General features: G+C 43.4%; 1 protein-coding gene across 13 annotated transcripts in view; it reads left to right on the forward strand.

Annotated features, from left to right (window-relative positions):
• The window catches only part of BRSK2 (BR serine/threonine kinase 2), a 493,899-nt gene that overhangs the window by 388,134 nt on the left and 79,801 nt on the right, over window positions 1-25,964 (forward strand). For all 13 annotated transcript variants that reach the window (XR_007774500.1, XR_007774497.1, XR_007774499.1 and 10 more), the window contains exons 5-8: window positions 609-725; window positions 16,660-16,693; window positions 17,619-17,687; window positions 20,243-20,389. Coding sequence is in view for 9 of the 13 variants with exons in the window: in XM_050953680.1 (XP_050809637.1) it covers window positions 609-725; window positions 16,660-16,693; window positions 17,619-17,687; window positions 20,243-20,389 (367 nt within the window). In the remaining 4 variants the exon portion in view is untranslated. The remainder of the gene's footprint in view (window positions 1-608; window positions 726-16,659; window positions 16,694-17,618; window positions 17,688-20,242; window positions 20,390-25,964) is intronic.

The following is a 25,964-nucleotide window of genomic DNA, read 5'->3' on the forward strand; positions in this document are numbered from 1 at the left end:
GTGGCAGAAAACCTGGAGCCGGCCCTACCTATTGCTAAGTAGGAAGGCAGTCAATGTTAAACAGGAAAGAGGCTTTCAAAAGTGTTGTGATCCAGTGTTTTGTGAAATTCTGGGCTCAAAGGAATTCCTCATGCCAACTAATTACCCACAGCCACATGCCTTGGCAAGCAACTCCTAAAGTGAGGCTCTGTAGGGGGTGCGCAATGCATACAGTGGCCTTCCTTTTCCTGAAAATCAGTCACTGAATTTTCTGCCATTCACAGAACATGTTGATACTACTGTTTCCTGCCTCACGAATTGGTATCTGATATCCCAGCCTTAAATGTCATCTGAGATCCCACTCCAACTGAGTACCCTGCATTTCTGTTGCTTTCAAAAGGAGCTGAAACACATTCAGCACCTCTTCAGACACTGCAAGTTCAGGCCCTCAGAGGGTCAGTAATGGTTGGTTAATGGTTCCAGCATCCCACAGACTGCATCTCAGACACTATGTATTCTTGTGCCCCAGGAGGAGAAAAGTGAACTTGTGTGAAGTGAAATAAACAGATCCTGGGGAGAGGGAGCTGCTCTGAATTTTTTTAACCCATGTTCCAATCCTTTCTCCACAGCCACAGGGATTTAAAACCAGAAAACCTACTGCTGGATGAAAAGAACAATATCCGTATAGCAGACTTTGGAATGGCATCACTGCAGGTCGGGGACAGCTTGTTAGAAACCAGCTGTGGGTGAGTGGCTCAGACTTTATAATAGAAATCGGAGATTGGCAGAGAACTCTTGGAGTAGCCACTCACTCTCTCTCCCCAAGTAGAGACTTACTTGGACACATCTAGCTTTGGGCTAACATTTTATTTGTAGGATAGAAGGGGTGGGAGGTTCACACATGCGTGTGTGCATGCATATGTGTACGGGAGAGATTATAGATGTATATGCTGTGCAGTCCAGTGATTTCAGTTGTGGTTGCTTACATCAAGCTTGAATTTCCCCAGTACAGTAGTAAATCCGTAAGCTATATATAAAATATGTTAACTAGACCAATATCCTCAAAGCTGACTAATGATTAGAGTGCCTCAATTTTTAGAGGCCCAACTTGGAATGCATTAAAGGGGCCTGGTTTTCAGAGGGTGAGTACTCAATATTTTCTGAAAATTAGGCTTTTTTAAGAGACTCAGGGGGACACAAAAACTGAAACACTGAAAATCCACATCACTGCTGAAAATGTTGGCCTGTCTCTTCTTTCACTGGCCATATCATATTCTTGTGGAACTGAAAATTGATAAAAACAATAGCGATCATTTATCAAGAGTGGATTTAAAAAAAAATACCTGGGGACAAAAAAATTAAAATTATTTGTAAGGGAATTTGTGTCCTGCTCAAACTGTCTGTTGTACATCTCAGTCTCATCACTTTTTCTTCATCCTCCCCACAGTTTCACTGCTTGCTCACTAATAGCACCAGGGTAGAAGGTAGTTGGGTTTTGCATGGTTACACATAGGGTGGGAATCTAGGATACAAACAATAAATGAGACAGAAAGTTTTAAAAATTTTTTGCATTGGTTTAATTGTCAATGGAACAGCTGATTTCTGATCAAATTTATACCATTACAATTCATTTGTAAACCCATTAGATATGACAGCCTTTCTAGGGAGTTCCAAGACACTAAAGCAGCCAAAAATAAACACTAAAAATTATTACAAAGAGAAACTGAGTACCAGGTTCTCTAAATAGTCTACTTAAATCACTAAAACACATAAGAGTGAGATCCCCCATTTTTCAAGTCTCTCTAAGTGGTAGTGCTTGTAGTGACTCAACTGTAGATTACCTCAGCTCACCACTTGTGGAACCTGCTGTACACTAACACCACCTACTGGCAATACTAGGGTCTTGCTTTCCTGACCACTTGCTGTCCAATGAAAGGTCACTTATGAGCGGCCACTTCCAATTGAAGAGAGTTCTCATCAAACAAGTGGTAGACTGAATAACAGCATGAAGGGGCTACGGCTGCATTATCCATATATGGGCTTTAACGCAACACAAGTTTTGTATTTTGGTATGAATTTGGTTCTCATCACAATGAGCTCCAGTGTTTCCAGCGATGGATAGTACAGTCTGGTTTATGGTCTTTGTCCCACGCAGCTCTGTTCACTCCTCGCCTTCAGCACTTCTGCGGTTGCAATGTTGAAGGTCCCACACAGCTTGACACGAATCCTGGCCCGTAATAGTCCTTGATCTTCCAGTCTAACATCCCCTCATAGCTATGCTGGTCTGGATGTGCAGCAGCCCCAACTATTCCAGTTTGCAGCCCCCTCACAACTGTCTGTGCATCTCAGCCTGGACATTCAGCACCTCTTCCATACCAGTCTTGGCTCCTCACACAATGCTGCCACTGCATTTCAATCCTGACTCATTCTACCTTTGTTTCTCCAGTCCTGAACCTCTCCTGGGCAAAGGATGCCAGGAGTGAATAATTGTGTGATGTTTGTGGTGTGGACAAATACCTGTTGATTAATTGATTGCGATCCACCACTTCTTTATACTTTTACCCCAAGTCAGGATTTAAACTCATACCTACATAGATGAAAGGTGAATAACTGTGAGGCTCCATTTTATTGCTAGCAATGCTGCTTTCAAACCTACTTTCTCAGGTAAGAAGTGAAATTCTCACCTCAGTTATTGCAACACCTCTATGTACTTCTAAGGAAACTTTCTTTCCTCACCCAAACAAAGTCTTACCTTGCCTTCCAGGATTTTTCAAATTCCTAGGGAACCACTCAGCAAGGATCCAGAGCTTGTTAGCAGATGGCACTGTCAGCCCGGCCTAGTCTTGAAGGGAGACCTTCCTTCCATCAGCAGTGCTGGAATTCAAACCTCAGTGCCTCGAGCAGAGCAGGCCCCCATATTGCTGCCTTAAAATGCACTAATAAAGAAATCAATGGAATGGAAGAGACATGCCAGTAATAAACAGAACACAGCAATGCTGTGATCTCCTGCCTTGCAGATGCATTTTAAGAATGGCGCCAATCACTGGGCCTCCATGTGAGTTATTACACCACTTCATTAATTCTCCTGGCATGGGGCCCAGCATGGCTGATTCTGGTGCCTTGTGATGTGTCTGGTTTAGCGATAAAAGAAAGGAGAGAGGAAGGAATACATAATGGTATGCCACATATTCACAAAGAAAGGCAGTAGATTTCTGTCCTTCCTTTGTAGAGTTCAGTAACCAGCATCAGAGCTTTTCAAGGCAACAGTTTTACCTTCACTTGCTCCACAGTGTGTGACTGGTGTTTTCGGCCATTGCGAAAATACAAAAAATGGCTAAAATGTGGCTGAGTTATTGAGCTTTAACAAGTGGCTTCTTTGGGCAACCAGAAGTTAATTTGCAGAGGGTTTTTGTCTGTGCTGTAAACATGGATAATGGCATGAAACAGTAATATTTCCATTGCTAGTCACGCACTGAGTCTCCAGGTACTTCATTCAATAGAAGCATGAGGATCAGATGGCATTCATTGATGTGGGGAAGCTAACTTTCTAATGGTGCAGCATAAGGATTTGAGTGTGCAGTCACAGACCCTTATTCAATGCAGGTTGAGCTTCCTAGTAAGAGGTATAATTTGGATGCATTTCAGGTCAACAAACTCTGATTGGCATCAGAGGCAATGTTACACGGCTCTGAATATTACCTTCATGTAGCTGCTGATATTTAATATTCCATGCCTCAGTTTTACTGTTTGATGGGAATTACTCATTAGATCAGCACAGATTGTTTTCTGTAGCACTGATGGCTACAGATAAAAATGTCCCTGAAGAAAATTATAAAAGTGCAATCTGATTGTGTTTATGTGTGTCGGAGGACATGAAAGAGGAGCAGGGAGGTGAACTAGCTGTTTCATTGACATAATTTGTCACTAACTGACTGCGTATCAGGCCTTGGTTGTAATAAATCCCCATTACTGGAAACCTGTATCTCTCAAATTCTCATGCACAGTGCAGAGGAATAACCAACACGCGTCCCTAGACCCCTGAGACGAGGAGGAATGATGCTCAGGGTCTGCAGGGATGATAATGACACTGGCAACACAACTTGCTACAGAAACTGTACAACAAGGCAAGTCTTCTTCTGGAGAAACAGTCCCTCAAGTGCAGAAGTAACACAGCAAATCTTTGCATTCCTCTAAGAGCTGGGGAGGCCTATGAGCAGACAGCAGATAGAGCTGGGGACTTGTGGGATGCAGCTTTTATTAGTTCAGATTTCTTCATCTCTTCCTGGCCTTTACCCTTTGAGGCAAAGAAAACCCAGGCAATTCAATACTGAGACACTCTCTCATCCCTCCCACAGTCATTTCTCCAATGTGTGCTGTGTTCTGATATTGTAGAATGGTAAATGTAACTCAATGCATTTGTCTGTCCCTAACTCAGAGTAATGATTGGCTTGGCTTATGGTTAAAGCACTGTATGGGGACTAAGGAGATGTGAGTTCAATTCTTTGCACTACCACAGACTTCCTATGTGATCTTGTGCAAGTCACTTAATCTCTCTATGCTCTGGTTCCCATCTATACAAGGGGATGATACTACTTACTGTCTCCACCCTTTGTCTGTCTTATCTTGTGAGTTCTATAGGGCAGGGACTGTCCCTTGCCATGAATATGTATTGTGCCTTGAATAATGAAGCTGCAATCTTGGTTGGGATCTCTAAGTGCTAGTGTAGCATATGTTATAATAATTTCTATGTAAATCTCAAAAAAGGTATGATGAGGTTGGGGGATTCTCTCGGACCCTACCCCATCTCAAGATATTAGAGGGGCAGTCTGAAAAATGGAGGGAATAAAAGGAGACGTTGTCAAGGTATGATTCTTGAGAGTTTGTAATCATCTTTCCTGATTTCCTGTTGTTTCTTGTGCTGTTTCAGAAGCCTGGAAATCATTCCCCCACCCTCTCTTCCCAACTCTTATCCCAGCTCAGAAAAACTGAGTCCCTGAAGGAAAGGGATTGCTGCAGGCAGCTGAGTGATTGAGAATCCAGGAGCAATGTTAGTCTCTGTGCTTACTGGCTCCAAATCTCTGTGCCCAAAATGAACAGTAGCTAAGGGAAAGCAGCCAACACATAAATGTGGCTCACCCCAACACCTGAAGAAGCAGTCAGTACAGAAACATATGCTTCTGTTAACCGGTCCTGAATGAACTATCTCCATGGGGACTCCATGCCCTAATCCTGAATGGCTTTGGGAAGAAAATGATGATGATTGTCTCTAATTTTATTTAGAATGAGAAAAGAAGTCTTGCACCAGTCACTTTATAATGGAGGAAGAAAGAGCAGCCACCTCACACTCCAGCTCCGCCAATGCCTCCTGCCCACAGCTCTTTCGCAAGACATTTCCCAGTACTCCTTGCAGTTGCAGGCCCACAGACTCCCTGGATCTATCAAATAAGCATGTCTGCTCAATAAGGATGATTATCAGTTGAGTTTAGGCACAGAGTGTGTTCTCTTTATCTGCAGCAAGCAAGGTAGTGCTTGGTTGCACAAGGCCACAGCGGAGATTCCCGATTCCCCAATACCTATCTTTGGTGCCTGATCACACCCCTTGCAAGGCAGTAGTTCAAGACTAGATTCTAGTGTTGCTACCCATCCTGATTTTCGGGACCAGTCCTAGCTCTGATAAAGCTGTCACATGTCCTGCACACCCTTTCTCTGTATAAATATATCTATTACATACACAAAAACTTTGTTAAAATAACATTATTAAGGTTGTAAAGTCAAGTACTCAGATGTTAGGAAATAGCAGGCATGGCCGACGCTTCCATTTAGGCGACCTAGGCGGTTGCCTAGGGTGCCAGGATTTGGGGGGCGGCAATTCAGCGGCAATTTTGCGGTGGGAGGGTCCTTCCGCGCTCCAGGTCTTTGGGGGCAATTCTGCGGCGGGTCCTTCACTCACTCCAGGACCCGCCGCTGAAGTGCCCCGAAGACTGGGAGGGCGGAAGTACCCTCCCGCTGCAGAATTGCCACCAACGACCAGGAGTGCGGAAGGACCCCTACCTAGGGCGCCAAAAACCCTGGCACCGCTCCTGATGACAGGATTAAGGTTGCCTGTGCAGTCTTAATTACTACTGTTTTTTCCACAGGACCTCTGCCTAATTCATTGGACAGAAAGGATCTTATTCAATTGATGAGCAACTATGGAATATTATTTTCTTCTCATTGTTCAATGTGTGGCCCTGTGCCATTTTTTCTGCACACTATTTAGACCCATCTCTGAAGACGGAATTATTTTCTCGTGGTCTTTTCTATGGCATTCATCACTATAATATCTGAGCACATCACAAACATATATTAATTTATTTTCACATCATCCCTGTGAGATTAGGTAGTTTTATTTTCTTCATTGTACAGATGGAGAATTGAGGCACAAAGAGACTAAGGTCAAAAGTACCTGTTTTCTTTGGGTGCCCAATCTTAGACACTGAGGACCTTATTTTTTCAGAGTAACTAGCGTTATATATCACTTTATATGTTCAAAGCAGAGCTCCAAAGACTTCAGTTTCAGTTTATCACTTTCTGCAAATCAGACCACAAGATCTCGTTAGGCACAGAAAAAATGAAGAACACACAATTATTGACCATCCTTGGAAAGTTTGGCTTAAGGGGTGTGGGATAACTCAGTTGTTTGAGCATTTATCTGCTAAACCCAGAGTTATGAGCTCAGTCCTTGAGGGGACTACTTAGGGATCTGGGGTAAAATCAGTACTTTGTCCTGCTAGTGAAGGCAGCAGGCTGGACTCAATGACCTTTCAGGGCCCTTTCCAGCTCTATGAGATAGGTATATCTCCATATATTATTTGCCTGGCATCACATGGGGACTCTACTGAGCATATGCAAAGAGCAGTTTTTCAAAGGCTTATAACTTTGCCATATTGGACAAATTTTCCTGGAGAAAGCAAAAGGCACATCCATGATGTAAAGGCCATGTCCCAGTCAAATTTCAAGTCCCTGCTCCATGCCATGGGAGTGCTAGAACTTCTCATAGAAAAGGTTGTCAGAAATTTTTAACATGGGCAAAACAATATTTTTCACCACCCTTGTTCTTGGACACAGCTGAACTTTTGGGGCTGAAATTTTCCCAAAGCATTCAGCACAAAGCAAACACCAAAAGTGTATGTTTGGCAGAGTGACAAGCAATTGAAAAAAGGGTTATATAATGGGAAGTATTGCTCAACAGTCCTTCTTATAATACATCCTCAAAAAACTCTGTTAAAAGAATGTTTAAGGTTGCAAAGTCAAGCACTCAAAAATTAGGAAATGCCCTATTTAAGGTTGCCGGTGCAACCTGAAGTCAGCCCCTCTTGTGCATATACATTATGACACCGTCTTTAATTATGTGATCACATATTATTTTTTCCACCAGATCCCCCTGCCTTATTCAGTGCTTATTTGGATGGTGCTCACTGATTGAACAGCTATTCAATAGTTTGTTTTATGCTCATCATTCAGTGTCTGGTCTCTGGCCTTATTTACTGCACATTATTCAAATCTGGCTCTGATTGCAGATATATGAATTTCCTGATGGGCTTTTCAGTGATGCTGTCACCATAGTATCTTAGTTCTTTATGAATATTAATGAATTTAACTTCTCACATCTCTGTGAGGTGAGATGGTATTATTATCCCCATTTTATACATAGGGAACTGAGGCACAGAAATTAAAGCCAAAATTGTCAAGTAATTTTAAGTGCCCAATGTTAGACACATAGGGCCAAATTTTTACCAGTGAGGGTAATTAACCATTTGAATGGTACAGTGGATTCTCCATCACTAGCAATTTTTAAATGAAGATTGGTTGTTTTTCTAAAAGATCTACTCTAGAAATTATTTAGGGAAAGTTCTATGGCATGAGTTATTCAGGAGCTCAGAGTAGATGATCACAATGGCCCCTTCTGGCCTTAGAACCTGTGAATTTATAAATGAAAAAAGCCAGCATGTGGCCATTGAACTTTTAAAGAGCAGTGACCACTGGGCCAAGTAATCTACCAATGAGAACTCTTGACACATGTCTAATATCCTTTATGCCACTGACTCATGTGAGCCAATAGAATTATTGCATGCAAATTAGCTGTACAGGAAATGTGGAGATTGGCTGAGTTATCTGTGATGTCAGTGGCTCTATTTAAGAGTTACTTGAGTGATTGACTTGGATATATACGTCTGTAGCCTATATATCTTACGTACAAGATTTCAATTAATTTTAACTCTATGGACTGTTGTGTTGAAGTGTCTGTGTTATTCATCAGATAGCCCCTCTCCTAAACTTAAACCCTGCCAGACATCACTGTGTTGTTCTCCTTTCCAGTATATCTCTGCCACTTTGTCTCTCCTGCCTTCATCTACATCTTCCTCCAGCAGAATTCCCAATTCCTCTTGCCCCACCCTGGTGGCACTCCCCTTCCTCTCAGCCCTTAGCACTCAGCCTGTAGGAGAAGTTATGGGAGGCCATCAGTTCTGCTATCTGACTTTCTGCCTCTGAAAGCCAACTAGGAACCCGGCGGTAATTCAACGGCGGGTGGTCCTTCCGCCCCAGAGTGGAAGGACCCCCTGCTGCTGAAGACCCAGAGCAGAAGAAGCTCCGGGAGCCCAGGCCCCACGAGAGTTTTCCGGGGCCTCTGGAGCGAGTGAAGGACCCTGCTCCAGGGGCCCCAAAAAAACTCTCGTGGGGGCCCCTGTGGGGCCTGGGGCAAATTGCTTCACTTGCCCCCTCCTCTGGGCGGCCCTTGAGTGCACACCTGAGAACATGCTCCTTCCAGTTGTTGAGGCCTGAAGAATGGCCCCTCAGAGAACCACTGCTTCCCCCAGAGGTCATGGCCTATAGAATGACCAGTCAGAGAATCATTGCAACTGTAGGCAGGCTGCGGCTCAGGGAAGTCGGCATCACCTGTCAAATAAACAATGCACTGGCGCTGCTTCACAGCAGAGCCCGCTGGCAAAAGCTGCTTCTTGATCTTGCTTAGTGATATTATTATTTGTTATCAAAGACAGATTGTGGCTTCACTGCATAGAGATATAGCCGAAAAATGAGGAGAATGGCCTAGGGGGAAGAAGCAGAGAAAGTTGCTTAGACATACACACATTGAATAATTAGTGATAAGAACCGAGGAAATATTCATGACTCTGTGGAAAGAGAAATAGATTTTTGATTAAATATGAGTTTTTCTCTTTAAAGCCGTGGAAGTTGCTTTGTGATTGGCAGCATGGAAATGAATTTTCTACATATTCTAGCTGGCCAGAGAATCCCATGTAGCCAAGATAAAGCCACAGATATACAGCTGCCATACACTGGAAAGAATTCAGAGTGGCGATGCAAGAAGCCTATACTCTCTTGGCAGTTGCAGTGCAGCTGTTGAATGGTCAAGTTAACCCAGCTTCCTCTCCCCCAGCTTTATCCATGTATCCTACCCCCAAAAATGCCTGAGTTCCACAAACATCATTTATTTAGTTAGCCTGATCTTCCATGAGTATGATATTGCCAGTTTGTTCCACTGATCTTTGGATTTTTTTTACACCTTCCCTGAGGTTAGTGGATGCTTCCACACATCTGATTGGTGTTCAGGGGATTTTTGTATCTTTCTGCCCATCTCTCCTCCCAGCTTCTGGGAGGATTCCAGTAGATTCCAGCACGGAGTATCCTTTAAGAATCCTGTGAGATTCCCTTCCAATCTGGTGGAGATAAAGGGACTGTGATGCTTTTAAGGTGTGTGGTGGCAGTATGCAGAAGAAGATATGTAGATATGCAGATTTCAGTACTGAGGTCCCTCTCTTTTGAAGGGAGGAGTGTAATCATATGGTGTGATTGGGGAGATTGTATTCCAGTCTTGCCCTTCTCAGTATCCAGGGGTAGGAGTATTGATGCCTGTCACTGATAAAGTTGCCATACAGGAATAAAAATGGTGAGGCAATCCATATAACTAAGAAAGAATAATGTTACTCTGCTCTCTCAGTGCACCTGAAAATTTCTTGTCCCTCCAGGAAACTTTCTGTTCCTACAGAGTGGGAAGAATGATGTAGCACCCATGACATTGAACTGGGGCTCAACTGACTTGGGTTCAATTCCTAACTTGGCTGATGACTTCCTAAGTAACTATGGACAAGTCATTTTATCTACCCTATGCCTCAGTTTCCCATTTATAAAATGGGAATGGTACTTCCCTACCTTACAAGGAAGTTGTGAGGTTAAAGTCCATTCAAGATCATGAGAAATGCAAATATGTGATGGGGCCATATACGTACCTAGACCGTGTCCTAACACATTTGCTACATCCTGATGCACTTTTTCAGATGGACATTGCATAGAAAGCTGCTGTGACTCGGCAGCAGAGAATGCATTCAAACTAATATGTCCATTACTATGGGCAATTCTACACTACCACGCTACATCGGCACACCTGCACCAGTGCAGTTGTGCCACTGAAGACACCTTATGCCAATGGGAGAGCACTCCCCGATTGACGTAATTACTCCACCTCTGTGAGAGGTGGAAGCTATGTCAGCGGGAGAGCCAACATAGTGCAGCGTGGACAGCATTTTAACTCGATGTGATGTTTTCACACCCCTGAACAACGTAAGTTACATCGACTTAATGGGTAGTATAGACAAGCCCAGAGTGACTTAACTGAATGGCTGGTTGAACCAAATGTCCAAGGTCAGTTGTAAACTGTTTTTATGCTCTCTCTGCTGCAAACAGTAAATGATGTTTTCAGTCCTCACATGCATTGACACACATTCTACGTCTCCCATCTTGGGCCCTTACACTGCTCTGACTAAGCACCTCAGTTCCCGTCTGCAATTTGCTATGCTAGTCCAGTCCTGGACTCCAACCCAAAGCCTGTTACTGCTCTTCATCCCTGACCTGGATCTCTCCTAAACCAAGACTGCCAACTCTGCAGTGGTTTTATGATCTGTAGAAATACCTGTCGGGGATTCTGTCACTTGCCAAAATAATTTCATTTGCGATCCACGGAGCATTTGATCACTGGTCTGAAAGCCAGTCCATTAATCCATTGCATCCCCCAAACCTCATCCCACAAGATTATGAATCTGTGTGGCAATAATAGTTCAATGGTAGACAGCCTAATGAGTCTGCTGAAGATGAATCTGCCACTGCTTTTCTGTGTCCTGACTGGAGGATGATAGGACACCTAGGAGAGTAAGGCTCCATGGCAGTAGGGAGGACAGTTATAGACTTCAGAGGAGATGATGAAGGCAGCTGTTCCTGGCAGTGGCTCAGAATGGCTGAGCTGTAGCTTCTGGAGTTACATGTGTGCGGCTGGGCTTATCTTTGTTTAAGAGTAACTGGACTAATGTACCTAACATGGATAAAAACATGCACATGCACAAACTACTCCGCACCTTACGCTGACATAAATTTCTTTCCGATAAGGGTAAATGACCCACTGCAAAGTCCTGAAATTAATGGTAGCTTGGCTGAGGGCCAAGAGTATTGTTATGTTATCACTATCATACATGGGATTGTGATGTTCAAAAGATGTGGATGTTTATATAGCAGGAGCCAACAGTGGCATGTTCCGGGCCCTTAAGCGGCCTCTGTGGAAATATCGGGACCTCTATGTTACCATGAAACTGCAGATCTATAAACTACAGTTATACCAGCACTGTTGTACAGCAGTGAAATGTGAGGACCGAGGAGAGGCTGAAGATGGGCGGACTGATGTTTTTTATTCTCACCATCTTCATCAATTGCTTCATATTAAATGAGAGGACAAGATCAGTAATGAGGATATTCATAGCAACTGCCAGCATCAGCACTGGTTCAATTTTGGTGGCTTTCTTGGTATGGATATTTTATTAGGATGGAAGACATATGAATTTCAAAGCATATTTACCAAGGAATGGAGATGAAAAGTGGTCTGCAATAGCTTTGGTGCTGCAATAAGATTGCCAGTGATGGACAGAAACTGAATATCCAGCCAGATGGTCATATGGACCTAGCTAGAGATTATCAGGGTGGCCCTCAAACTGCAAGGAGACTATGCTCCTTTGGGATTTTCCTTGATTATGATGATTGTTATCATAATATGTTGCATTTCTATAGCAGTTTCTATCTAAGGATCTCAAAGAATTTTGCAAACATCGATGAATTAAACCTCACAACACCTTTGTGAAGTACAGGTAGAGAACTAATATTATTGTTAGTTCTATTTTACAGGTGCTGAAACTGAGGCACAGAGAAATTAAGGCCAAAATCAGTGGCCACTTCACAAAAGTTTGAACTAAGTAACTCACCAAAGAATATGCAGAACATAAGAACTGGCAACAGAGTCCTAGTACCTTGACTCCAACTTCTGTGCTTTAGCCACATGACCATCTTTTCCCTCCTAAATATGCAGCTACATGCCAGTACAGTACCAAATCCATCCAACTATGTGAAGACAGAGCCCAATTTTTATTAAATTAGAATTTAACCATAGTCTGTTTTGACTCAATAATCTAAATTTGCAAGCTCCCTCCTAAATGAAGACAACCTGAGGACCACTGATCTGATAGCTCTGGTTAGAATGTCCCATGTAACCTCACAGAGAGAATACAGTGGAGTTGCATCATATGTGCATTTAATTTACACAAATTCAACTATACGCATGCAATGAGCATATGCCTTGGAGTGAGTGTGAGATGGGAGAAGTGAATCTGCTATTCCCTCAGTCAGTCTCAGTTCCTGCGTGCCTCTCACAGTGTGAGCATCTTGCCACACTGAGTGTGTTTCTAGTGTTTAAAGATACGTTTTTTTGGTACAACATGGCCCCTAAACGGAAGCCAACTACTGGTGCTCAACCAAAGAAACAGCGATTTGTTCCAACCCTGGAGGAAAAACTGGCTGTGTTGGACTTATTGAGAGATGGTATGTTCGTCTCCAACGTGGCACGTAAATATGGCCACAATGAATCTAGCATCCATGCCATCAAGATTCAAGAGAGAGAAATTCGTCAAGCTGTGGCATCAAGTGCTCCAATAACTGCTAAGGTGACAAGCCAGTTGCGTGATAAGACTTTAGTGAAGACTGAAAGGGCATTAAACTTATGGCTGGAAGACATGGACCGTAAACGTGTGCCTATCGATGGCAACATGTTGTGAGAAAAGGCTCTTAGCCTCTACGTGCTGTTCAAACCTCCCTCCAAAGAGGGACAGCCTTCTGATAAGAAGGAATTCAAAGCCAGCCAAGGTTAGCTTAACAGTGTTAGGAACCGCTTCAGCCTCAAAAACGTGCAGACTACTGGTGAAGCTGCATCAGATGATGAAGAGGCAGCAAAATCCTACTCCGAACAATTAAAGAAAATCATAGAAGAAAAGGATTATCTTCTGAAACAAGTTTTTAATGCTGACGACACTGGTCTCTTCTGGAAAAAAATGCCCAACCGCACTTACGTTTCGAAATCAGAAAGACAAGCCCCTGGCTTCAAAGCAGCTAAGGACCATGTGACTGTGTTGTTTTGTGGCAATGCGGCTGTGCATTTAATAAAGTTGGGCTTGCTCTGCAGGGCTGCAAATCCCCGTGCACTAAAAGGCAAGAATAAAAATCTCCTGCTTGTGTTCTGGCAATCAAATAAAAAGGCTGGGGTGATGGCAGTATTATTTCTGGATTGGTTCCACAAGTGTTTCATTCTGGAGGTCAAGCAGTACCTCAAAGAGAAAGGACTTGACTTTAAAGTGATGCTGATCGTAGACAATGCTCCTGGCCACCCTGAGGCATTCTGGTTTGCATATAAAGATGCTGAAGTCATCTTTCTCCCACCCAATACCACCTCCATCCTCCAACCTTTGACCAAGGCGCGATTCACTGTTTCAAGGCCACGTACGCAAGGCTTACGTTCTCACAGATACATAGCGCTATGTATGCCGATCCCAATCTTAATGTGATGGAGTGTTGGAAGTCCTTCAACATTGCCGTTTGCATCTCTTATATTAAACAGGCAAGGGATGCAGTCAAGCCTGAAACAATGCATGTTGGCAGAACCTATGGAAAGAATGTTTGAATCATTTTAAGGGTTTCCCGACCATTGACAAAGAAGTGAAACACATTGTTCAGGTGGCCAGGCAAGTGGGTGGTGATGGCTTCGTCGACATCCCTGAGGAAGAAATTGAAGAATTAATTGAGAGCCACAGGGAAACATTGACTAACAAAGAGTTAGAGGAACTGATAAAATCGTCTACAGAAGACGAAGATGATGATGATGAATAGGAAGAGCCATCAAGTTGAAATCTTCATAAATTTGCTGAAGGGTTCCAAGCAGCAAAACACTTGAATGATTTAATTTATGAATACGATCCCTCTATGGAACGAAGCCTCAAAATCACACATAGTATTACCAATGATTTGAGACCGTATCAAGAAATGTTTGAGCAGCTCAAGATACAACAGCGACAGTTGAAGATCATCATGTTTTTGAAGAAAAAACAACCAGTGGCGGATGAGCCTGGCCCATCATCTTCTGGATCAACATCAAGCCCTGATGACCTCTCAATAGTGTCATCGTCGTCATAGACTAGCAAGAATATCCAGGGTGAATGGTGAGTGGTTAGATTTACTCTTTTCCTTTTTTATTCTTTCATTATTCAATCTCTCTCTCTCTCTCCCTCTCTCTCTCTGTAATTAAAAATACAGTACTGTAAAATTATATTTTGCATATGTACTCTGTTATATACTGTACATTACTGTATACATTATACATTTATACATATTACTGTACAAGGTTGTATACTGTACACAAAACCATGTGTAATCTACTTTACGAGTGACTTAAGGGATTTTCAAGGGTAATTTTGACTCTACCTGATTTTTGCCTTACGTGCTGACTTTAGAACCTAACCGCCGCATAAGATGAGACTCCACTGCATTTGTAAACGCTACCTTCTGTGGACTGTTTCCAGCTGTCCCATACTTTGCTGAGCCTTACTTCATTGGTCTATATCACATTGCTTAAGCTTAGCATTCAATGTTATATGTCTACACAGAAATCAAACACCTGCAGCTGGCCTAGGCCACCTGACTTGGGCTTGCAAGGCTTGGATTGTGGGGCTGTAAAATTGCTATGTAGACATTATGCCTCAGCACTGAGCCCGAGCTATGGGACCCCACCAGCGGGGAGAGTCACAGAGCCTGGGCTCCAGCCCAAGCCCAAACATCTACACAGCAGTTTTTACTCCACAGCCCAAGACACATGAGCCCAAGTCAGCTGACCCAGGCCAGCCATTGCTGTGTCACAGATATTTTATTCCAGTGTAGATGTACCCTCAGAGTCCTAAGTATACCTTGGGTTTATTGTGTTTCATCTTCCCAGTGCCATGGTATTGAATCCTCACATTGGGACATTGCATCTGTATATTATGTCAGGGTGGAAGTACAGTGTGTGCAGTAATATCATTGTGCATCAATGCAGTGTCCCAGCACAAAGCTATAAACATTGTGACATAAAACAGGGCTCACCAACCACATGATTATTTTGGCTCGAAGGGCAAATGCACAACTGGGGCAGCCTTATAGTTACCAGGAGGCGTCAGTAGGAGTGTCTTGGGTAAGTGCTTAGAACAGCTTGGGTCCCTCCTGCTTTGTCAGGCTGCCTTTAGTGGATGCTGTAAAGTAAATAGTCATTGCTGTAATCTTTAGGAAGTTCATCCTTTCTATTTTTTAAAAAACAAAGTTACATGTTAAAATCTTGGATTAGCAGCTGTTATGCCCACTGGAGAGGCCGAGAGCAAGTGAAAGATGACATTACATGATAATTGGAAAGGTGCAGGGGATGATTCAGGTGCATGTATTTGATTGGTCTGAAAATGTTTTTTTTAAAAACTAAGCTAGCATATGCCATGACTGCTTTTAATTTTATACACAGGGCCACGTAAAAATATCTGATGAGAGGCAACTGGGCTGCAGTACTGCGGTGCAGTGTATAGCTCTCCATTCCTCTTCTCCCTTGCATGGTATAATACAATTTGAACGGAGCACAATGGATAGAGTTCTTTTTTAATCCTGTAATTGTCCATCCCAGGAGCCTCTATACTAATCTAGGTGGAGCAGGGGAATATGTGGTCTTTGGTGGCTGCATCTTCACTGCAGAAAAGCGCTGTACTAATGGGTAAATTACCATACTGGGTTTTGGGGAGCTAATAGAGGCTCATGCATTTTTAGGAGTGTATTGCTATGTAAGAGTTAGGTGGAAAGGTGGGCTTCCCCTGAGCACTGACAATACATACAACTATGCCTCCATCAATATGAGCTAGACCCTCTAGGTTCCAAATGGGACCCCAAGAACATGAGCTTCCTCACCACAAGACCCTGGTCACAGTGGGCCTTCATGGACTTTGCTGAAGTGAGATCAGAATTCAGAAATCTATTCTTGAAAGAGATGCAGCAGAACCTGAATTAAAGTTGCCTCTATTTCTGAAGGTTTTCTCCCAATGTTGTATTAGGATTATTCTTCTGGGTAGCCATTTCCTGGGTATGAGTCTGTGTCACAAATGGGCTTAAGCTGAGGTCAGGGAGGGGAGTGTTGTTCTGCCTCTCCTAAATTATGTAGAAGGCTCCCAGATACCAGTGTGGTGGGCAGATTGCAAATGCATCTAATAAGTATAGGTTTAGATGCTCATTTGATTGTGTTTTGCTTTACAGGTCGCCACATTATGCCTGCCCTGAAGTGATTCGGGTAAGTTAGCTTGTTCTCACAGCATTTGTATAAAAGCATGTCACTTGTTACATGGATGCAGGCAGGTACCCGCTATAGGAAGTGATCCCAAGGCAGTCAGCATTGCAAATGCTTAATGTGACTGTCATTTTCCTTCATGTGACAAGGCCCAAAAGCGAGTTATGCCACTAGTCTAAAGGTCATGAACATGTCATTCTCAAAGGGCAGAGGTCACTCTTGGTGGCACAGCTACTTCAGTCACTTGACCAGCCAGAAGTACAATGGTTTTGTTTTTCATGTTATTTCCATCCAGTGGGCCTCCATGTCCCCTGTGGAGTCCCTAAGTATCCCCTCAAGCTGAAGAAAGCCGGATTGGACTTTCGGCGCTGTTACTAGTTTGCTATTGAACAATAGGAGTTACTCCCTTCTCCAACTCTTTCTTCTTTCCCTAAGGTTGGCTACTGTAGGCTCTGGTGGCCCAGGGCTTGAAAGGCCAGGTTTCCCACCTGTTGATGCACAGCAGTAATATGAATCCAAGTAGTTCAGAAAATCAATAGAAGAGAATTGCCAGAAAACATTACAAGTTAGCAAATAATATGACTCCATAAAGAGCTAACCAGAAGAGAAGCAGGTTCTTGGTATCCTGAAGGCATCTCTGACATTTCTGATTAAGTTCTGACTCCTCAGTTCTTTTACTGCTCCGTGGCCATTCCCTCCCTTCCCCATATTGTAGGCTTTGCTGTCTCACATCCCTCAGACAAGGACATAACACTGATTTTCACAAGAACCCATGAGCCGCTCTGGCCTGATACTTAGGTAACTCTCCACAAAAGCAGCTTCTTGGATCAAAACTTCAGGTCTCCCACTCTCCCCTCCCCCATTATTCAAGGATGGCTAATTCTCTTACTAACAAGCATTCATTTAAACTCATATTTCTGTTGCACAGGGAGAAAAATACGATGGGAGGAAAGCGGATGTCTGGAGCTGTGGAGTCATTTTATTTGCATTGTTAGTGGTGAGTCATCATCCTTGCTACCTCCTTTAAACAGAAAAAAACTCCACAGTGCTTCTGTATTTCATGTTAAATCTACTGCCATCATGTAAGTCTCTCCTGGGTAACCTCTCTCTTTCTGTATCTCTCAGCTGCATCGTCTGTCTCTCAGCATCTGTCCCAAAAAGGAATGCATGACAAATATTTCACTTTGACTTTGAAGGGCTGCCACCCTGTACAGCACGAGGATTGTGGGAAAGCTGCTTCCCTATATGATCTTTGCTATGTTATTGTGGGGCAGCACTTTAATAACCTGATTCAAACCTCACTGAAGTCAGTTGGCCCCGACGGGATAGGATGGTCAGGGTTGCAACTTCAGGACAGGGAGGATCCTAGGCTGCCCTTCATAGGATCAGGAAAGTAGTTTGGTGGGGTGTATTTTACATGTATATGCATCTTCAGTCAAATGGTTTTATCAAGATCTGAGTAAAATGTAACCACTGTGGTTCATGCCAATTTTGAGCCTCTGTAAACCGCATTTAGTGCAGTTTAGAATGTAGAATTGAGCCAAAAGGACCCTGTTTCAACTGGTTTCCACACAAATAATAATTCCTTTCCTGGCACCTAAAATATTCTGTTTCAGAATTTGTCCCTGGCTCAGTGAAAGGCTCATGAGCTGCACAGAACTTGTTCTGAGTTACGCAGATGGTACGAAACCCCAAAACCAGACAAAAATTGTAACAGAACCTGAAATCAAGTGAGTTTTGCCTCTGTTCAGTTTTATACCAAAAATCTGCATAGTACTCCCATAAGCAAGAAGTAGGTTGCCATAAGTGACAAGTAGGATAGACTTAATGTGTATGAAATTATTCGTCGTTTGTAATATGTCAAATGTTAATCTACAGTTACAAACAGCAAAGCTCCTTGATCCATATTCTGCAGTCCTTGCACAGTTATTATCCAGTTCCCTCTCAGGCAAACGTCTATTGAAATCCAATGGGAGTTTGCCTGACTGAAGAATGGGAGGAATAGCTGAGTAAAGAGCTCGTGATTTGACCTTTTGAAACACCAGGAAAGAGAGACTCGGAAAAGCTGCCTGGGAGCTATCAGATTGAGTACTCCATTCTCAAGGGGATGCCCTTTGAGATTTTGTACCCCACTGTCTCTGGAAAATATCTTGGGTTGTTTCTAGGTATAAACCTGAGCCTTTAAAGTGGTTGAAACTAGCCCATCACTGATGCTTAGTGCCAAGCATCAAGTTAATTACATCAAGATAAACACCCACGAAAAGTCTTACACTATAATAGCAATTGCTGGTAATTAGCAGCCGTTAGTTGCTATGTCCAGGAAATGCTGCATTTTGTCATGAATTATATTACATTAGCCAAAATGCCTAACTCTCAATATTGATTTTGCTTTAAGTCCTGGATAGTTATGAGGAACTAGGTAACTGGAGGGATTGGTAATGAACACGAGACTTTTTGCTTCTAGGCCACTTGTATGAACAAACACAGGTTGGTAATGACTAATGGTTGTTAGCAGCAAATGGGCTTTTGGTGGCCTCTGTAAATAGATTTGTTGGTCTCAGTCTGTTATATACACTGTATTATCCTACACAAGCATTACATGCACTGAAGTAAATACAATGTAAACACTGACATTTAGAGCCTGGCTGTAAGAGTTGCTGAGAACCCGCAACTTGCATGGCTTTTGATGGGACTCGAGGACACAGCGCATCTACCAGGATCATCCAGTAATTTTGAGGGGAGAGATTCTTTGGTGAGTCATGGGCTTCTGATAAAAACTTATCATAGTTTCATCCAGTGGACCTCGAGAACCTTCAAGCTCTTAAAGCATCCTAATTCAACCCTGGGGCACACGAGAAAGAATTCTGGAATAATGTTAATGTCCCAAACAAACTCCTGATTGATGACCCCAGAAAAGAATTTACAGCTTTTAACCTACCCTGGAAACAATAGTCTGCACTGAATCATTTCAGAACATTGTATGGCAGATGTTATCATCTCTTACATCTCTGGAAGATGAGAGATAATGAACAATGTGACAGTGGTCACCAGTTGCAATCTATGAACCATATTGTAAATCAGGGCCCACTTCAATTGTTTGCTGGTGGCATTTTGGACTTGTGCCAAGCCACTTCCGAAGCCACACATTGGCTCACTAATCTGAACTTGGTTACTTGGACGTTGCTGATCACCTCTCTGCTACTAAATGTTGAGTTGAATTTAAGTGGTTCCCTGAGTCTTTTAAGAATTTCCCTGAGAAGGCAACATCATATTTTGCATTATATTTTATTCTCTTGTTCATTTTCCAATTTAAAAAAGTTTAATATAAAAAGCTACATCCAAAGTTCTGTTTCCATGTTGTAAAAAGTAAAGCAATGCTAAGGAATTATCAACAGGTGAAGAAGGTGTGCTTCACTTCATATAACGGCATAGTGACTTTCCTAATGTCATCCTTTTCTTTTCATCAAATTGCTCAACTTTTCACTTTTTGCCTTCTCCCATTCCTCTTTTCTCCTCTCTCCCACCCACAATTCCTCCCTCATGTCCCTGCAGGGTGCCCTGCCATTTGACGACGACAATTTGCGGCAGTTGTTGGAGAAGGTGAAGCGGGGTGTGTTCCACATGCCACATTTCATCCCTCCAGACTGTCAGAACCTCTTGCGGGGGATGATTGAAGTGGACGCCTCGAAACGTCTCACGGTAAGAGGATATTCACTGTAAATCATGTGATCAGTATGTTTTCAGGACTTTCTATCTGTGTTTCTGTGTGTGGGATCCCCCCATCCTCTCTTCCTATATGTATTGTTGCACAATTAAAGTAACTCTCCACAGTGCAGCTGCCCAAAGACTCCCGTCCCTGAACCATGGATGAAAGAAGTGGATATGGGTTTGGGGAAGAAGCAGATTTCCTTCTCTTGCAAATGATGAGGGCATTTTAGATTTGTATTGTTACTCTGCTTTGATTTTCCTTTTTACTGAAATGTGTATGCATCTACAATAAAACTCCCCTGCTGATGGCATGATAGCACTGCCAAGTGGTTGGTGTATTTTGGAATCAGCCTTGGTATTCTGGCTCCCCAGCTTAGCAGACTGGGGCTTTGTCATAGAAGTGATGTACTATTAGAGGGCCAGGACTACCCTTTCACCCCTTCTTGGTGTGGGATCAGCATATCTTGCACTTCTGGGTGAAGCAATGGTTCGTGCATTGTAGACTCCTGAATCTCAGGGTGCACAGCATTGTATCCTGGGTGTATTGTAGTGTCCTCTGGCAGCCTGCATACTGGATTCTTGGAACCATACCTTCTAGAGTCCTTATGCTTTGTGTAGTAGGCTGTGATACCCTGTGCCCTGGACATATCATGTTGAACCCTCTGGGATTCTGTACCCAAGGTGAGTTCCACCGATCCCTCGGAGACCATGCCCCCTGAATGCACTGGAATGATCATATCCGTCACTGATACCATGTTAATGTTTTGGGGTTTTTTGAAAATGTAGCAATAAAAATAATTTTGAAGAGTAAGATTGCCTGCTATTCAGTGGAGGTGTCTGGCTCTGTGGGTATTTTGGCCTTTATAAATCACGTTGTCAGTCTCTGGTGATGATTTTATACAGATTTACTAAGCTCGCAGATTCTGAGTGGGAGTATGTATAAAGAAATGCAAATTTAAAACTCCTCCTGGTTCTTCATTCTGCTAAAATATTTATAAATAAACTCTCCTCCGATCAGTGCTTGGCGCCTCTGCAGAAACTGCTAACAGCAGAATCGGTCTGCACTGGCTGCGATGATGGCTTTGGGAAGTAGACACCTGTCTGCTAGGAAGTAACTGAACTCCTCCTACCTACAAACTCACTTTACAATACTACTTGACAGCTACACTGTGAGCTTTGAGTTTCACTCCTTACCAAACCAGGTCATGTTCTATTCGGTAAGCCAGAGGTGAAAGGCTTTGTATATTCTTACTCATATCCTCCCTGAGCCATCCTTCCCCTACAATGAGTAAAGCAGGTCAAAAAATTTTCAAACAAAAATGTTCATTTGTTGAAAACAGATCATTTTTCTAAAAAAAAATAAAATTGTCAACATTTTTCATTTTGTGTGTGAATTTCTTACCTTTTTTCAATATTTTAATTGAAAACATTATCAAAATGGTAATCAGACCTATCCATTTACTGACAATTTGGTTTTCAATAAAAATCTGGGGAAAATAGAGGGGGGAGGGGAAATTGCAGTTTTTAACAGAAAAATGGCTTGGTAAACACATTCAAACAAAAACAAAATAGAGATTTTTTTTTTACAAAAATAGGCCTTTTTCAGCTGCATAAGGCCCTGATCTTGCACCATTCAAGTCAGTGGGAGCTTTGGCGTAGAGAGGATGGATGGCTCAGTTGTTACAGTGCTAGCCTGGGACTTGGCTTCAATTCCCTGCTCTTCCAGCCTTGGGCAAGTCACTTAGTCTCTCTGTGCCTCAGTTTTCTATCTGTAAAATGGGGATAACAGTACTTCCTTACATCACAGGGGTGTTGTGAGGATAAGTACATTAAAGATAAGGCACTCAGATACTAAGGTAATGTAAACACCTGAGATAGATGTCATGCTATTCATTTAGGGATTGATCCATCTAGTGTGTCTTTTGCATATAAAGATTCCTAGGTTATTTAGGAGTCCACCACTTTCCTTAGAAAGGAAATATTTGATAATGGATTCTTCAATCTAGCAGAGAAAGATATAATAAAATCCAATGGCTGCAAGTTGAAGCTAGACAAATTCAGACTGGAAACAAGATGTAAATTTTCACCAGTGAGGGTAATTAACCACTGGAACACCTTACCAAAGGTCATGGTGGATTCTCCATCACTTACAATTTTAAAATCGAGATTGGATGTTTTTCTGAAAGTGATGTTCTAGGAATTGTTCGGGGGAATTGTCTCTGTTCTGAGTTATACAGGAGGTCAGGCTAGATGGTCACAATGTTCCCTTCTGGGCTGGGAATCTATGAAAAGATCCTGTTTCCAGTCAACTGAGGGTGATGAACCAGGTATCAGACACTAGATCCTCTTCAGTGTGTCAGGGCTTTAGGTTCAACTTTGAACCAAGCTCATTTTATAGGGCTGTCTCTGAATTTTCGGCATTATTTAATGCAGCAAAGCACATCCAATAAAGGAGGAAAACGGTTAAAGTCATTCTGGAGTGACTCACTCCTCATCCTGATCAAACACCAAAGCTATTATCTTCATTTTTCCGTAGGAAAAAGCAAACAGGTCTGATGTACAATATCTTGAGGACAGGGAATAAGAATGTGAAATGAATTTATTCAAGCGATAAAAGCTGCCGGGGGGGATGGACACACCGCAGAGCTCTTCTTTATTGGACACAATCTGTATTTTCATTATTTTGGGAGCTCTCAATTTGCCTCCCCACTGCCTGCTGATGGCACACTTGTCTTTCCATTGTGTTAGCATCTTCATCACTTAGACAGCCATATAAAAGGGATCTGGCTGTTTATTGCACTAGAGCTAGAATGTCAGATTAATTCTAAGGAGAGAGCTGGATTCCATGTTAGTTGTAGTCCATGGAGCAATGTATGAATGTAGGACTACATGCTACCCCCAACCCACAGCAGATCTCCCACTCATGCCAATGGGGGGTTTGCACAAAGATCAGGGGTAGAGTATGGCTGGTATGTAGTAACCAAGTTTGAAGCTATTACTATTATTTATAATTTGTTCAGTACCTTAATGTCATATTCACCATTGCTCATTGGGAAAATATGGTCACCCCCAGGAGCGCAACTATTTTTGCCCTTTTTACCCCTCCTTTCTCTGTTTTGCCCCTTCTCCCTTATCTTCTATCTCACTTCTTTTCTTACCAATGCAGTTTCCTTCCTTACAACAATTCCCACTTCACACAGGGCTTCACACTCCCCATTCCGTCTGCTAAAATGATCAACAACAAAAGAGTTAATGTTGACATTTAAACTGCCATCATTGGGCTGTAGCACCAATACCCCATTAGGATTAATGGAGGGTAGAGTAGTTCACACTTTTGAGATTTAGGAAGATATCACTGACTCTGTTTACACACCCCTCATTTCTGGAAACCATGAGAGCTAGGGGGGGAAATGTTATTAAAGTGTATATTTTTCAGAATTTGTATATGCCCTGTCATGCAGCCAGCAAAATATATCAAATGTGCCACATGTCTGATGCTTCTGCACTAGGGGGCTCACTTGACTTGCCATCAAGGATGCTTGTATTCATTGCACTAGAGCAGTGGTCTCCAACTGTTTTACGCACAAAATCACTTTTTAAATTTAAGATAAACCCAGGATCTACCTCGCCCCTTCTCTGAGGCCCCGCCCCACTCACTCCATTCTCCCTTTCCTCCATTGCTCACTCTCCCCCACCCTCACTCACTTTCACCGGGCTAGGGCAGTGACCACTGTTATAGATGGACTTGTAGTTAAGTCACTGGGAAAATCACTTTAATTTCTCTCTGCCTCAGGTCCCCCTCTGTAAAGTGGGGGAATAATGATAAGAGCTTGGACATAAAGCTCTTTTTGAATATAGAAGGGGCCTGGTAAATGAGTGATGGGGTACAGGCTCTGGATTGGGACCGAGGGGTTCAGAGTGTGGGCAGGGGCTCCGGGCTGAGCCTGAAGCAGAGAGTGGGGTGCAAGAGTGAGGGATGCAAGCTGTGTGAGGGAGTTTGGGTGCAGGCGTCATATGCTCACACTGCACCTAATCTCATAGAATCCACTGGACATTTCATAAGTCTTACTTTTATTAGTGTCATTTGTGGTTTATAGATCCAAAATCCTTTGGGGATTGTCACAAATCAGTATAACATTCTCAACTGTGGGGTGTGCATTTGCTGAGCCTGAGGCTGGCGGTTGGGGTGCAGGAGTGAGAGATGCAAGCTGTGGGAGGGAGTTTGGTACAGCAGGGGGCTCTGGGCTAGTTCAGGGGATTGGGTGCAGGAGAGGGTGCGGCATCTGGGAGGGAGCTGTGGGCTGGGGGTTGGGGTGCAGGAGGGGGTTCAAGGTGCAGGCTCCGGCCGTGAGGCAATTACCACAGGCGGCTCCCAATCGTTGGCACAGTGAGGCTCAGGCACACTGCCTGCCTGCTGTAACCTCACACCGCTCCTGGAAGCGGTTGTCTGATGGCACGTCTCTACATGCGACCCCTGGAGGGAAGGGGCAGTGGGTCTCCATACAAGGCTGCGCCTATAAGCCTTGCCCCCACAGCTCCCATTGGCCGAGAACTGGCCAATGGGAGCTGCAGGGACGGTGCTGGGGGTGGGGGCAGTGCGGGAAACTACTATCCCTCCCTCCCTTTCCCCAGGGGGCCGCACACAGAGACATGTCAGCAGACAGCCGCTTCTGGGAGCGGTATGAGGCCATGGCAGGCAGGCAGCCTACCTGAGCCCGCTGCACCGCTGGACTTTTAGCGGCCCATAGATCACGATCGACTGGCCAAGGCTCCAGGATCGACCAGTCTATCACGATTGATGGGTTGGTGACCACTGTTATAGATGGACTTGTAGTTAAGTCACTGGGAAAATCACTTTAATTTCTCTCTGCCTCAGGTCCCTCTCTGTAAAGTGGGGGAATAATGATATTCCCTTTGTCTGTCTTGTTTCTTTAGACTGCAAGCTTTTCAGGGCAAGGACTGACTGTGTGTGTATGTACAGCACCTAGCATAGGAGGGTCCTGACCTTGGTTAGACTATCTGTGGCTTCCCTCTACCCTCAGTTTAAGTTCTTTGTCCACAAAAACCCATATTTTAACATGATACAACAGACTAATGCTTGGACATAAAGCTCTTTTTGAATATAGAAGGGGCCTGGTAAATGAATTGGCCTATTAAAAGGGTCAATTTATGGCACATCGAGATTTGAAACTTTGCCTCCTTCGTTGCTGGGGCAGATTGGGAACTCTTGCACTAGCGCAAATTAGAGCTGGGCCAAACCAGCAGCCCCCACCCCAAAATCCACAAACTTTGGAAGAGTTCAGATTTGCATCAGAACTTTGCAGCTCTGGCCTGTCACTGACACTAAGGCAGTTGATGTGCTGAGCCACTGCCTCTCATTGGTGCCTTCTCTCTGTATCCAGCTGTTGTCTCGTGTCTTATACCTAGACTGCAAGCTCTTAGGGAGGACCATCTTTTTGTTCTGTGTTTGTACAATGCCTAGCCATGGGAGGGTCCTGATCCTTGACTAGGGCTTCTAGGTGCTACTGCAGTACAAATAATCAGAATAATTAATTAAGATGGTGCA

This window comes from Gopherus flavomarginatus, chromosome 5 (assembly GCF_025201925.1).
Source record: "Gopherus flavomarginatus isolate rGopFla2 chromosome 5, rGopFla2.mat.asm, whole genome shotgun sequence".
NCBI classification, from domain to species: domain Eukaryota; kingdom Metazoa; phylum Chordata; order Testudines; family Testudinidae; genus Gopherus; species Gopherus flavomarginatus.